General features: G+C 44.1%; 2 protein-coding genes across 6 annotated transcripts in view; both read left to right on the forward strand.

Moving 5' to 3' along the window:
• The window catches only part of LOC100476854 (caspase-6), a 10,624-nt gene extending 9,058 nt beyond the window's left edge, over positions 1–1,566 (forward strand). Inside the window, exons 6-7 of one of the 3 annotated variants that reach the window (XM_034671384.1) lie at positions 198–357; positions 981–1,545. In XM_034671384.1, the coding sequence (XP_034527275.1) occupies positions 198–357; positions 981–1,216 (396 nt within the window). In that variant the 3' untranslated portion in view covers positions 1,217–1,545. Of the gene's footprint in view, positions 1–197; positions 358–980 lie in introns of all 3 variants that reach the window. The other 2 variants (XM_034671385.1, XM_011237357.3) reach the window with 2 other exon arrangements.
• Positions 1,567–1,998: 432 nt separating this feature from the next.
• LOC117795025 (caspase-6) lies at positions 1,999–10,136 on the forward strand. 3 transcript variants are annotated; one of them, XM_034671388.1, is made up of 6 exons: positions 1,999–3,447; positions 3,968–4,114; positions 4,536–4,612; positions 6,260–6,435; positions 8,768–8,927; positions 9,551–10,136. In XM_034671388.1, the coding sequence occupies exons 2-6, from the start codon at positions 3,972–3,974 to the stop codon at positions 9,784–9,786; spliced, it is 792 nt and encodes a 263-aa protein (XP_034527279.1). In that variant the 5' UTR covers positions 1,999–3,447; positions 3,968–3,971; the 3' UTR covers positions 9,787–10,136. The 3 variants fall into 3 exon arrangements, with proteins under 3 accessions (XP_034527279.1, XP_034527281.1, XP_034527280.1); XM_034671390.1 differs by having other exon boundaries at positions 3,384–3,447; positions 3,988–4,114; XM_034671389.1 differs by having other exon boundaries at positions 3,440–3,549.
• Positions 10,137–15,289: the final 5,153 nt, after the last annotated feature.

A 15,289-nucleotide genomic window follows, 5' to 3' on the forward strand; every position in this document is an offset into this window, starting at 1 on the left:
CGAATGAGAAGAGCTAAGCAGGAACAGCAGTCGCCGCCGTTTGCTCCGGAACTCGACCGCACGGTTTCTGAAGGAGCCGCGGGGTGGCTGGTGGGGCTGCTGACGCGACCGTGCGCGAAACTGCGCGTTCGCCGCAAGCCCGGAGCGCCGGCACGACGGCAGGAGGTAAGAACGGGGTTCTCCTCGTCGTCTCGCAGGCGTGTCGGGGAGACCAGCACGACGTGCCGGTGCTGCCGCTGGACGCCGTGGATCACGGGGCGGGGCAGCCGGAGGCCAACGTCACCCAGGTGGACGCGGCGTCGGTGCACACGCTGCCGGCCGGCGCCGACTTCCTCATGTGCTACTCGGTTGCGGAAGGTGGGTGCGCGTGCAGCACGCGGCTGGCCTCGCTGACGCGGCTTCTGCACGTGTCCCCGGGCTGGCGCCGGTATTTCTGTTGCACGCGGGGATTGAGCCTGGAGGTCGCGGTCTCAGGTTTCGTGGATCACGTGGCACAGGGTGATCTCCGAAATGCAGAGTAACTGGTAGAAGAATCATTCCTGGGAGCCATTTAGGTTACAGTTGTATTGACTATCAGCTGCTGTTATCAGTTGATGGTGATAGTGTCATGATAGGTTCGTGGAAGCTCTGTTGAAAATACTTTGATGACCGTTGCTCCTTGCTTGTGCAGCAAGCAGTGTTTTTCTTTCCAATCTCCAGTCAGAATCACCACCTGGCTACCAGGGTCTTGGGAATTTTTAGGAAATGGAGGAAACGACATAGAACTAATCCCATTTTTATAAAACTATATAAATTAATCCCTTTTCCCATATGAGACTAGTCAACTGAGAACACTTTTGAAACCGTCAGGGTCGCATCTTAAGAATTCAAGCAGTTTTTGAGAACTTACTTACATTTCTGTGATGGTGCATTATAAACTCAAAGTAACTGAAAGCCAAAAAAAAAAAAAACCCCTCAGTGCCCTTTTCCCTCCTTTTCAGGTTATTATTCTCATCGGGAAACTGTGAACGGCTCATGGTACATTCAAGATTTGTGTGAGATGCTGGGAAAATTCGGCTCCTCCTTAGAGTTCACAGAACTCCTCACCCTGGTGAACAGGAAAGTTTCTCAGCGCCGAGTGGACTTTTGCAAAGACCCAAATGCAATTGGAAAGAAGCAGGTTCCCTGCTTTGCCTCAATGCTAACTAAAAAGCTGCATTTTTTTCCCAAAATCTAAATGATAGGAACTATTTTATGTATCTGTGTTCAAAACATTTTTTTTATATCAGTATCACTAGGTTGAAATTTATGATACAGCAATTTAACATGTCTTAAAGGTTTAATGAGAACTTTAAAAAGTTCATATAGATATTAGCATGATGAAAGGGTTTGATATATGTGAAATGAAATCCTCAGGGAATTACTGTAAAAATCCACAAGCATTTGTTATACTTGATTTTTATAGTAAATCACAAGGTTACTCAAAATATCTGGCTGATTTAACTTGTATTTTGTGAAGTTTCTTACAAAAGTTTTATAATGTTTTTAAAGGTTTTTGAAACCCAAGAATTGTTTTCCCTTAATAAAATTCACGTTCTTACTCATTTGTATAATTCAGAGTAGACTTGTTTTACTTGGTCATACAAATTCATCTGCATATGGATTTCCACTTTTTAAAAAATTTTATTAGAGAGAAATCACAAGTGGGGATGGAGAGGGAAAAGCAGACTCCCTGTTGAGCAGGGAGCCCGAGGTGGGGCTGGATCCCAGGACCCTGAGGTCATGACCTGAGCCAAAAGCAGATGCTTAACCGACTGAGCCACCCAGGTGCCCCTGGATTATCACTTTTTATATAGGACTTCAACTCTCACATTAAAAAAAAAAGTCTTTATGGAAAGATATACCATGATCATGGATTGGAGAAATTGGTATTGTTAAAATGGTCCATACTGCCTAAACAATTAACAGACTCAGTATCATCCCTATATAAATACCAATGCNAAAGATAAAAGAGGCGAGGTGATTAAAAGGAGATGGATCCTGGACCACTTTTGAAAATGGACAGACAGTCCCTCTGCATGCGGAGAGTAGGAAGTACTCCCAGTAGGTGGGGTGTGCGGTAGGAAGTATTCCGGAAGAGCAGTGTGGGGAGGAAGAGGTTTCCTGGGTAGAACTGTGTGGAGGAGGAAGTCTCCCCAGAAGAACGGTGTGTGCGGGGGGAAGCAAGGTCGGGTAGAGTGTCCTAGTGGACGTGTATCTGTCCGCGTGTCCCGGGTGCTGCACTGTCTCGCTGGGAGGATTCCCCGTAGAGCAACACGGGGAGCAGGCCGTCTGGGGGAGCCGTGCGTGGAGCACAGAGGACCCCGGTAGCGCAGTGTGTTCCCAGGGCACTACCCCCGAGTAGAGGGGAGTCTGAGCGGGACGTGCTCCCCAGCAGAGCCGTGTGTGGAGGGCCCGACGCGGGCGCGTGGGGAGCGCCGGTGCGGGAGCGGGAGCGGCCGTGCCCGGTGCAGCAGTGGCGGGTGTACACCGTATCCCGCAGGCAGGCGCGCCTGTTAATATTTATTCCTTCTTTCCCTCCCTTTTGGGCTGTTGGGTTTATCAGGTAAAAACAGTCATGGGTGTCTGGGCCTTTCTTGTGGAAAATGCTAGACTGTGCTGTCCAGTAGAGAAGCCATTGGCCACATGTGGTTACTGAAATTGAATTAAAAATGGAGTTCCTTAGCCGCACGAGACCCATTTCAAGTGCTCACCAGCCACCTGTGGCCCGTGGCCGGCATCTAGGACAGCACAGGCGCAGAAGTCCATCAGCAGAGAAAGTCTGCTGCACAGCACCGTTCTAAGGAGTAGAGGGGTCCAGTGAAGGGTGGCCTAGAGCGTGGGGAAGTCTGATCACGGGTCCGGAACAGAAGGTCCCCATCACGGGATGGGTCGTAAGTGCACATGTGCCATTTGGGAGATCCAAAATTTAAGCCTTAGCCCTTGGCCCTTCTCTTCTCCAAACTTAAACGTCTTACAGGTCATAGGGTAATCCAGTATTATCCACACACTGTGTTTCAGTTTTCCAGTGTTTTTTAATGCCTTTAATTCCGTATTTCATTTGCGCTGGTCCCTAATCACAGAACCATGTTAATGTAGGTATATTATTTTAGAGTGAATTCATTTGCATAGTATTTTCTCCATGTCTCTTGATAATACTCTTTTCCTATTTTGCAAATAAGAGTTCAGGGTGAGAAAGAATTGAGCTGTTAATTTATAGTTCATTTATTATTAAGCGGTTTCCCTTCCTTTTTCCCCCTTCTTTTCATATACTATGACTTTTAAACCAAGCAAAACTCAAAGGGTTTAGAGTGTGGGAGTCCTGCTGTGTTTTACAAGTCAAAAAGTAAATTAACAAAATTCAACCCTTTTTTTTTTTTAAATAGGTGAGGAACAAAATGTGACAGAAACAGACGCCTTCCGTAAGAGGTAAAGATGTGCTCTTTCCTATTGAAGGCCTCCTCCTTTGCTGATCACTGTCAGTCTACAAGAAGCAAGAAGGGCACTTGGGAACAAGTAGAGCGGAGAACGGCGAGTGTTAGCATTGGGACAGGGAGCTGGTTGACCCGCGGGTTGTGGCATGACCCACTGAAAGGACGTACAGTGATGTTCAAAATATCTAGTAACTGGTGTGGCGTGGGCCCTGGAGCAGAGCTGGGGCCTGGGCAGGCTGTTGTCCCTGGTTCCTGGAGCAAAGATGCCCCTGGAAGGACTGGGGGGTCGGGGTGCTCAGGATGGCTGCTGTTTACCAGTCAGTACAGAAATATTTCAGGGTTTTCCTTACCAGTACGGCTGTGGGGCTTTCCAGGGCATGCCAGAAGCATGTCAGCCTGGCAGAGAAGCCGCAAACAGTGGACCTCTGCCTAGCCTCCACACCGATCTTGGGCATGGAGGAGCTCGTTATTTAATATGACTTAACGTGATTGTTGTTTAAACTTTTCATTAACAGTGAAATGTTTGATCCGGCAGAAAAGTACAAAATGGACCACAGGAGGAGAGGAATTGCTTTAATCTTCAATCACGAGCGGTTTTTCTGGCATTTAATGCTGCCGGAAAGGCGGGGCACCAGCGCGGACAGAGACAATCTCACGCGCAGGTACTAGTTTTACCTACACGTCAAGATAACGGGATATTGAAGTGATACTTCCCCAAAACTTGTCCGTACTGAGGAAATAACAGAGCAAGAGTATCTGGGGCTGTGCCTTACTTGGGCACAGGGGCCCTCGTGAACGTGCCAGAATTTTCTTCCTAGCCCTGTCCTATTAAATGTGAACAGGCTCTGCATCGTTACATCTATATTTGCATAGCAGATGGCAGCATTCTACCTCGAGTCAGTTATGAGTAAATCCCCACTGTGGGTGATCAAAGAAAACCATCATTGTCACATTTCACTTTTTCTTTCCCCCTAAAGGTCAATTTATAGGTCATAAAAACCTGTGTAGACGTATGTACTCCTAGTAAGTAGGGTATGGGACAACTTTGAATAGCTCCTAAGCTAATCTCCGGTTTATCACCAGGTTTTTAGAACTAGGATTTGAAGTGAAATGCTTTAATGATCTTAAAGCAGAAGAACTACTGCTCAGAATTCATGAGGGTAAGTAGCTTTCCTATTTACCTTCTGAGGGGATGGAGTATCCTGTCGATACAGGCATCCAAATAATTGTGTTGTGAAAAAGTCTTACCAGATAATTTAGGAGGTTTCATTGTGCCTTTGCTCGTATGTTACCCACCAGATCAAGAGAGTCTTGCAAAGTATTGTGCCCCCAAAGTTTATAGTTAGCATATACCACTCATTACAGTTGGTTATTCTAGAAATGAATGAAATGACCTTCATTTGGCAACTGAAAGTCTAAAATGCAAATACTACAAATGCTGAGCAGTCATGTTTTAACTGACTCCTTCCATACCCAGGTTTTTTACTGGCTTCAAAATATTGTGGATTTATTAAAAAAGAATAAGTAATTTGTCGACTTACATATATTGTCTCTAATCACTGTGCAGTGGATAATCTAACTTACGTTTATCGTAATCACTGTGTGCAATAGATTTTCAAGTCATTTGCAGCTGACAGTTATATTTATTTAAACTGCAGAACTTTTAAAAAATTGAGGTGTAATTGATACATAACATACCAGTTTCAGTTGTACGATTCAATATTTGTATACATTGTAAAATGTTCACCAGTGTCTGCTTACCATCTGTCACCTTACAAAATTACCAAAAAAATTTTGTGATGAGCATTTTAAAGATTTACTCACCCACTTTCAAATATATAATATAGTGCTGTGACAGGCGCTGTGCTGTACATTATATCCCCATGGCTTGTTTTATAATTGGAAGCCTGTATCTTCTGAGCCACTTTACCCCACCTACCAGCAACCACCAATCCGTTCTCTGTCTGTACATTTGTTTTTTTTAGATTCCTCATATAAGTGAGATATGGTATTTGTCATTCTTGGATTTATTTCATTTAGCATGATGCCCTTAAGATCCATCCGTGTTGTTGCGAAGGCCAAGGTTTCCGTTTTTATAGCTGAGTAATACCCTGTTGTGTATGTGTATATCCCCACATCCATACATCTGTGCATCTGTATCCCATTTCCTTCCTTCGTTGATGGACACTTAGGTTGTTTGCATATCTTGGCCGTTGTGCTTCTGTGAACTTGGGGGATGCAGGGTCTTTCCAAATTGGTGTTTTCATTTTCATCAGTAAATACCCAGAAGTGGAATTGCTGGATCGTACGGTAGCTCTATTTTTAATTTTTTGAGAAACCAGACTTCTAACCTGTTAAATTCTTATGGGCTGCTGAGCAGGTTTTCAGCTTGCTCTCAGTGCCGCAGACATAGGGCGACGCCCGCACGCCCAGCGGAGGCACAGGGCACACGGCAGGTGTCGAGAGTAGTGGGGGGCCTTTCCAGTCTGCTCTCAGCTCTCTGCTCAGAGGCACTCTTATTGCCACAGTCACCCCATTTTGTTTTCCATGTCATTATTCTTTGTTGTAGAAAAGCTAATAAATGTGTTTAAACTCTTTGAGCTTTTAATAGGTTTTTAAAAATCAGATACAGTATAAATTACTCTCTTTGAAGACTAGGTTGTGTCTCATTACATTTTACAGTTATTATAATAAATTTTCCTCCTCCATCATAGATAATTTTATTCTCGTTATTAGTAAACTGAATTTTTCCATGTACATAATCAACATCTCTTCACTTCTCTGTGAACTTCTTGCGGCCTTTATAGCATCAATCTCTAGCCACACGGATGCAGATTGCTTTTTATGTGTTTTCCTGAGTCACGGCGAAGGCAATCACATTTACGCGTATGATGCCAAAATTGAAATTCAGACACTGACTGGCTTGTTCAAAGGAGACAAATGTCAGAGCCTAGTTGGAAAACCCAAGATATTTATCATTCAGGTAAGACTGATTATGTTACGATCTTAATTGTAAAGTCCATGGTATTGCACACGTGACTATAAAGAACTGAAGCCAGTTTTGAAAGTAACTCTCCGATAATGGGAAAGGCCCTCTTGGCTTGCTAGCTAACCAGAGCTGCAATTAATAGTCATTCCTATTAGTAATAATTCCTTCTCAACAAGGAATAAATAAAGATTATCAGCTTATTAATAGATTGACATTTGAAAGGACTTAAAATAACCAAAAATAACTCCGGCCTGGCCCAGTGTCAGGTGGAGCTGCCAGAGGAAGGGTCTCTGCTGGAAGAGAGTGTGTGGGGAGGCCAGCGGGCAGAATGCAGGCGGAGTTCTGGTCCTAGCTTACTTCACCTCGTCACCTTTTCCCATCAGCCAAACTGGTATTAGGGATAAAAATACGTTTGGGCCTGAATGATCTATTTGGCCATCAGTAAGGGATTTGAACAATGTTCGAGTGCTGCAGTTCTGTATTTCCACAAACAGCACGGGGGCATGGCCTCATCCCACCTGCCATGAAGCCTTGAGGGGAGGGAGCAGAGGGCAAAGAAGTTAAGGAGGAGCCATGATTTCTTACTGGGACAAATGCTGAGGAGTATCCATCACATACAGGTGGTGTTGCAGCTCTAGAACTTAAGACGGGCAGCCGGGCTGGAGAAATACATTTGGGGTAATGAGATGAGCGGTCATGGCAGCCATGGGAGTGGATGAGTTTACGCATATCAAGTATAACTTGAAAGAGGAGGGCAAAACAGAACTGAGGGCCAGCAGTGAGCAGAGGAAAGATACTGAGGGGGATGGCCCAGCGAATAGGGGGAAAGGGAAAATAATGACGTGGTTGCTTCATGAAAAAGGGAGTGACCAGCACTGTCAGGGACAACAGCATTAGAAATAACTAGCGAGCTACTACGCGGGGATAGTCACAAAGGAGGAAAATGTTTGGCCAAGTTATTTCTCTGTGCCTCCGAGTCTTCCTCTGTGAAAGGGGATAAAACAGCACTGCCTCATGGGGTGGCTGTGAGGATAAACGACCTAACAAATGAACATGCTTCGAACAGCGCCCAGCACACGCAAGCCCTCCGTTAAGGCCAGCTCTCCAGCCGACTGCGACTGAGTTGGCAGGTGAGAGCATCGGATTCTAGGTTAGATAGGAAGACAGTGGAAAGTAAGTTCTGAAAAGAAGCCTGGTAATATGAAATAGATTAAAATCTCTGTAAAAATGGAATATTAGGAATATTCTGTTTACTGAAATCACTCACGACTTTTTTCTTTCAAAGCTAACTCTTGGCAGCTCTTTCTGCCCATGGGTCCTGTCCCCGTGCTTTAATAAAACCACCTTTTGCACAATCGATAGCTTATAACTCTTTAGCCATTTTCAGAATGAGGGATGCATTTAAAATACCACTACCAAATCTTATTAGGTCATTGTATTAAGTGTATTAGGTCTGGCAGAACAAAGTACACAGCCTGGGTGCTGTAAACAATAGAAAATCATTTTCTTACAGTTCTGGAGGTTAGAAGTCTGAGATCAACGTATCCGTTCTCCTTGGCTCGGACATGTTCTGTCTTGTGCCTTCACATGGTCCTTCCTCTGTGCAGGTCTGTGTCCTGATCTAAGACACCAGGTACAGTAGATTAACATCATAGACCTTGTTACATCGTATCTCCAAATACTGTCACATCTGAGATACTGAGGGTTAGGACTTCTACATATAAATGGGAGATAGTAACAAAATTCAGCCCGTAATAGTCACTTAATAGTAGAAATTAATGTCAGCCTTTATGTGAGTCAGGATTAGTGGATAAGAAGTTGAGACTTCACTCTCCAAAGTAGGAGCAAAAAGAAAAGGGCCCAGTGAGAGAGGTCTTCCTCGGGTCAGGTGGTGTCCTTTTGACAACTGATGGCAGCAGCAAGCGCAACCCACGCTGGTCACATACTCCCTGATTCCATAGAAACACCAGGCGGAGGCCGCAGCTCTTAAAAGAAAAGAAGGGCTGCATCCTGCGGCCGCCGTGGGGTCGCGCCATAGACGCTGCGGCCACAGAGGCTTTCTCCTCGCAGCCTGCCTTTCAGTCAGCGCAGTGCGCTGCACGGTGGAGGCGGCCGGGTTTTTGAAAACACGAATGAGAAGAGCTAAGCAGGAACAGCAGTCGCCGCCGTTTGCTCCGGAACTCGACCGCACGGTTTCTGAAGGAGCCGCGGGGTGGCTGGTGGGGCTGCTGACGCGACCGTGCGCGAAACTGCGCGTTCGCCGCAAGCCCGGAGCGCCGGCACGACGGCAGGAGGTAAGAACGGGGTTCTCCTCGTCGTCTCGCAGGCGTGTCGGGGAGACCAGCACGACGTGCCGGTGCTGCCGCTGGACGCCGTGGATCACGGGGCGGGGCAGCCGGAGGCCAACGTCACCCAGGTGGACGCGGCGTCGGTGCACACGCTGCCGGCCGGCGCCGACTTCCTCATGTGCTACTCGGTTGCGGAAGGTGGGTGCGCGTGCAGCACGCGGCTGGCCTCGCTGACGCGGCTTCTGCACGTGTCCCCGGGCTGGCGCCGGTATTTCTGTTGCACGCGGGGATTGAGCCTGGAGGTCGCGGTCTCAGGTTTCGTGGATCACGTGGCACAGGGTGATCTCCGAAATGCAGAGTAACTGGTAGAAGAATCATTCCTGGGAGCCATTTAGGTTACAGTTGTATTGACTATCAGCTGCTGTTATCAGTTGATGGTGATAGTGTCATGATAGGTTCGTGGAAGCTCTGTTGAAAATACTTTGATGACCGTTGCTCCTTGCTTGTGCAGCAAGCAGTGTTTTTCTTTCCAATCTCCAGTCAGAATCACCACCTGGCTACCAGGGTCTTGGGAATTTTTAGGAAATGGAGGAAACGACATAGAACTAATCCCATTTTTATAAAACTATATAAATTAATCCCTTTTCCCATATGAGACTAGTCAACTGAGAACACTTTTGAAACCGTCAGGGTCGCATCTTAAGAATTCAAGCAGTTTTTGAGAACTTACTTACATTTCTGTGATGGTGCATTATAAACTCAAAGTAACTGAAAGCCAAAAAAAAAAAAAACCCCTCAGTGCCCTTTTCCCTCCTTTTCAGGTTATTATTCTCATCGGGAAACTGTGAACGGCTCATGGTACATTCAAGATTTGTGTGAGATGCTGGGAAAATTCGGCTCCTCCTTAGAGTTCACAGAACTCCTCACCCTGGTGAACAGGAAAGTTTCTCAGCGCCGAGTGGACTTTTGCAAAGACCCAAATGCAATTGGAAAGAAGCAGGTTCCCTGCTTTGCCTCAATGCTAACTAAAAAGCTGCATTTTTTTCCCAAAATCTAAATGATAGGAACTATTTTATGTATCTGTGTTCAAAACATTTTTTTTATATCAGTATCACTAGGTTGAAATTTATGATACAGCAATTTAACATGTCTTAAAGGTTTAATGAGAACTTTAAAAAGTTCATATAGATATTAGCATGATGAAAGGGTTTGATATATGTGAAATGAAATCCTCAGGGAATTACTGTAAAAATCCACAAGCATTTGTTATACTTGATTTTTATAGTAAATCACAAGGTTACTCAAAATATCTGGCTGATTTAACTTGTATTTTGTGAAGTTTCTTACAAAAGTTTTATAATGTTTTTAAAGGTTTTTGAAACCCAAGAATTGTTTTCCCTTAATAAAATTCACGTTCTTACTCATTTGTATAATTCAGAGTAGACTTGTTTTACTTGGTCATACAAATTCATCTGCATATGGATTTCCACTTTTTAAAAAATTTTATTAGAGAGAAATCACAAGTGGGGATGGAGAGGGAAAAGCAGACTCCCTGTTGAGCAGGGAGCCCGAGGTGGGGCTGGATCCCAGGACCCTGAGGTCATGACCTGAGCCAAAAGCAGATGCTTAACCGACTGAGCCACCCAGGTGCCCCTGGATTATCACTTTTTATATAGGACTTCAACTCTCACATTAAAAAAAAAAGTCTTTATGGAAAGATATACCATGATCATGGATTGGAGAAATTGGTATTGTTAAAATGGTCCATACTGCCTAAACAATTAACAGACTCAGTATCATCCCTATATAAATACCAATGCTATTTTTCACAGATGTAGAACGAAGAATCCTAAAATTTATATGGAACCACAGAAGACACCAAATAGCCCAAAGCCATCTTGAGAAGAACAAAGCTGGATGTGTCATGCCTCCTGATTCCAAACTATAATACGAAGCATGGTATCGGCACAAAAACAGATTAATGAAACAAAATAGGCAGCCCATAATCAAATAATCTTTGACAAAGATGGCAAGAACATACAACGGGGGAAAACACAGTCTCTTAAAGGGGTGCCTGGGTGGCTCAGTGGGTTAAGTGTCTGACTCTTGGTTTTGGCTCAGGTCATGAGCTCAGGGTTGCAGGATCAAGCCCTGCATTGGGCTCTGTGCTCAGCGCAGAGTCTGCTTCAGATTCTCTCTCCCTCTCCTTCCCTCCCACTCTGTCAAATAAAACCTAAAAAAAAAAAATCTCTTCAATAAATGGTGCTGGGAAAACTAGACAGCTACGTGGAAAAGAAGGAAACTGGACCACTTCTTACACCATATATAAAAATAAAATCAAAGTGTTTTGAAGACTTGAATATGAGAACTGAAACCATAAAACTAGAAGAAAATATAGGCAGTAAGCTCTTGTACACCTGTCTGAGTACCTGCCCTCAAGCAAGGGCAACAAAAGCAAAAACAAATAGGACTGTATCAGGCTAAAAGCTTTTTTACACGACAAAGGAAACCAACAAAACAAAAAGGCAACCTACTGAATGGGAGAAGATATTTACAAATCATGTATCTGATAAAGGGTTAATATTGAAATTATATAAAGAACTCATTCAACCCAATACCAAAGAAACAAAGGAAAAAACCCAATCTGCATAAAAAACGGACAGAGGACCTGAATAGACACTCTTCCAAAGGAGACATCCAGATGGTCAACAGACAAATGAAAAGGTGCTCAACATCCCTAATCAGGGAAAGGCAAATCAAAACCACAATAAGCTATCACCTCACACCGGTCAGCATGCCTAGTATCAAAAAGACAAGAAATAATAAGCGTTGGTGAGGATGTAGAGGAAAGGCAACACTTGAGCCCTGCTGGGGGGAATGGAAACTGGTGCAGCCACTATGAAAAATAGCAAGGAGGTCCCTCAAAAAATGAAAAATACTGGGGCGCCTGGGTGGCACAGTGGTTAGGCGGCTGCCTTCAGCTCAGGGCGTGATCCTGGCGTTATGGGATCGAGCCCCACATCAGGCTCCTCTGCTGGGAGCCTGCTGCTGCTTCTCCTGCTCCCCCGCTTGTGTTCCCGCTCTCGCTGGCTGTCAAATAAATAAAAAAAATAAAATCTTAAAAAAAAATGAAAAATACTAATACGTGATCCAGGAGTTCCACTACTAGAATTATCAACACAAAACCACTAATTCAAAGAAATATGTGCACCTCTATGATCACTGCAGCATTATTTATAATTGCTAAGCTACGGAAGCAACCTCAGCGTCCATCCAGAGATGAATAAAGGTGTGGTGTACAGGCATATCTCATCTTTTCGTGCTGTGCAGTTTTGTTTTGAACAAACTGAAGGTCTGGCAACTCTGCACTGGGCAAGTCTATTGGCACCATTTTCCCAACAGTATTTGCTGTTTTCGTGTCTCTCATATTTTGGTAATTCTCACAGGTCAAACTTTCTCATTCTTCTATTTGTTACGGTGATCTGTGATTTTTGAGGTTACTATTATAATGGTTGTGGGGTGCCACGAAGATAGCTATATATAACAGCAAACTTAATAAATGTGTGTGTTCTCCTTGCTCCACCGACTCGCCATTCTCTGCCCTCCTTGGCTTTCCTGAGACACAATTCTGAAATTAGAGGCCACTGTAGGATTACTAATAGGCCTAAGTGTTCAAGTGAAAGGTGAGAAAGGCACGTTAAAAGCCAAGATGAGCCAAAAACTATGCCTCTCGTGCCACACAGCCAAGCTGTGAGTGCAAAGTTCTTGAAGGAAATTAAAACTACTCTAGTAAATACAGGAGTGGTAGACTGGAACAGCCTTCTTGCTGATATGCAGAAGTTCGAGTAATTTGGATAGAAGATTAAACCACAACATTTCCTTAAGCCAGTTAAAGCTGAATCCAGAGCAAGACCCTAGCTCTCTGCAATTCTGTGAAGCCTGAGAAGTGAGGAAGCTGCCAAAGAGAAGGCAGAAGCCAGCAGAGGCTGGTTGGTGCCTGAGTTGAAGGACAGAAGCCGTCTCCGTAACATCAAAGTGCGAGGTGAGGCAGCTTGATGGAGAAGCTGCCTGTTCTCCTGAAGATCCAGCTAAGATCATTAGTGAAGGTGGCGACTCGCAGATTTTCAGTGTAGATGAAACAGCCCTCTTGGAAGAAGATGCCTTCTAGGACTTCCAGAGCTAGACAGAAGTCAGTGTCTGACTTCGAAGCTTCAAAGGACAGGCTGACTCTCTTGTTAAGGGCTAACTCAGCTGGTGATTTTGAGACCAGTGCTCGCTCACCACTCGGAAAATCCAAGGGCCCTTCAGAATTATGCTAAATCTACTCTTCCTGTGCTCTCTAAATGGAAAAACAATGCCTGGATGATAGCACATCTGTTTACAACATGGTTTACTGAGTATTTTAAGCCCATTTTTAAGACCTACTGCCCCCACCCCAAAGAATTCTTTTCAAAATAGAACTGCCATTGACAATGAACCTGGTCACCCAAAGCTCTGATGGAGATGTACAGTGAGATTAAGGTTTTCAATCCTCCTAACACAACATTCATTCTGCAGCCCGTGGATCAAGGAGTCATTTCACCTTTCAAGTCTTAATAATTCAGAAATACATTTGGTAAGGCTGTAGCCGCCATACACAGTGATTCCTCTGATGGATCTGGGCAAAGTCAACTGAAAACCTTCTGGAAAGGATTCATCATTCTAGATGCCATTAAGAACATGTGATTCACAGGAAGAGGTCAAAATATTAAAATAGGAGTTTGGGAGAAATTGATTCCCCCCCATATGGATGACTTTGAGGGGTTCAAGGTTTCAGGGGGGAAAGTAACTATAAAGAGGGTAGAAAGAGCAAAAGAACTGGAATTAGAAGTGGAGGCTGAACACAGGACTGAACTGCTGCGATCTCATGACAAAACTTGAACAGATGAGCTGCTCTTTAGGGATGAACAAAGCAAGTGGTGTCTTGAGATGGAATCTATTCCTGTGAAGATCTGTGAAGACTGCTGAAATGACAGCAAAGCATTTAGACTAGTACNAAATGACAGCAAAGCATTTAGACTAGTACATAAACCTAGCTGATAAAGCAGCAGCACGGTTTGAGAGAACCAACTCCTAATTTTGAAGTAAGTTCTGTGAATAAAATGCTACAAGCAGCATCAGATGATAGAGAAATCATTTGTGGAAGGGAAGAGTCAATCGATGTAGCAAATGTCATTGTCTTAAAGAAATGGCCACAGCCACCCCGACCTTCACCAGCCAGCACCCTAATCAGTCAGCCATCAACATCAAGGCTAATCCCTCCACCAACAAAAGGATAAAAACTCACCAAAAGCTCAGATAATGGTTAGCATTTTACTTATCGATGNAGCCATCAACATCAAGGCCAATCCCTCCACCAACAAAAGGATAAAAACTCACCAAAAGCTCAGATAATGGTTAGCATTTTACTTATCGATGAAGCATTTTTTACTGAAAAGTCAGTATAGTTTATCCTTGAACAACCATGGGTTTGAACTGCACAGGTCCACTAATATGCAGATGATTTTGATAAATACTATAAAAGTATTTTCCTTTTTTTTTTTTTTTAAGATTTTACTTATTTATTTGAGAGAGAGCGAGAGCAAGCACAAGCAGGGTGAAGGGTGGAGGGAGAAGCAGGCTCCCTGATGAGCAGGGAGCCTGATGCAGGGCTCCATCCCAGGACCCCAGGATCATGACCTGAGCCAAAGGCAGATGCTTAACCAACTGAGCCACCCAGGTGCCCATAAATGTATTTTCCTTATGATTTTCTTAATGTTTTCTCTAGCTTACTTTATTGTAAGAATACAATATATAATACATATAACATACAAAATATGTGTTAATTGACCACTTATGTTACCACTAAGGCTCTGGTCAAAAGTAGGCTATTAGTTAAGTTTGGGGGGAGGTGAGGCACCTGGGTGGCTCAGTGGGTTAAGCATCTGCCTTTACCTCAGGTTGTGATCAGGGTCCTGGGATCAAGCCCCACGTCTGGCTCCCTGCTCAGCAGGGAGTCTGCTTCTCCCTCTCTCTCTGCTCCTGCACACATGCTTTCTCTCTCTCAAATAAATAAATAAAATAAAGTTTAGGGGGAGTCAAAAGTTACACAGATTCTCAACTGCACAGAGGGTGGCATCCCTAATCCCAGAGTTAAGGGTCCACTATACATTGCTTTTTTAGACATAATGCCACTGCACTCTTAATAGACTACAGTGTAAACATAATATACTGGGAAACCAAAAAATTCATTTGACTTGCATTTTATTGCAATATTTGCTTCACTGCGATGGTTTGGAACTGAATCCACAATATCTCTGAGGTGTGCCTGTATAACATATACAATGGAATATCAGCCAGAAGAAGGAATGCAACGTTGCCATCTGTAACAAGGATGGACCTAGAGGGTATTATGCTAGGTGAAATAAGAGAGAAAAACAAATACTGTATGATCTCATTTATATATGAAATCAAAAACAAAAAACTAAGCTCACAGATCCAGAGAACATCTGCTTGTTGCCACAGCGGAGGGGTGGGGGGAT

Source organism: Ailuropoda melanoleuca, chromosome 11, assembly GCF_002007445.2.
Source record: "Ailuropoda melanoleuca isolate Jingjing chromosome 11, ASM200744v2, whole genome shotgun sequence".
Classification (NCBI taxonomy): domain Eukaryota; kingdom Metazoa; phylum Chordata; class Mammalia; order Carnivora; family Ursidae; genus Ailuropoda; species Ailuropoda melanoleuca.

Excerpts from the sequence above, each read along its gene's own strand:
- LOC117795025 (XM_034671388.1), top strand. The coding sequence starts at position 3,972 with ATGTTTGATCCGGCAGAAAAGTACAAAATGGACCACAGGAGGAGAGGA. Across the intron at positions 4,613-6,259 it reads ACTGCTCAGAATTCATGAGG|CATCAATCTCTAGCCACACG; the intron begins GTAAGTAGCTTT and ends CGGCCTTTATAG. Across the intron at positions 6,436-8,767 it reads CCAAGATATTTATCATTCAG|GCGTGTCGGGGAGACCAGCA; the intron begins GTAAGACTGATT and ends GTCGTCTCGCAG.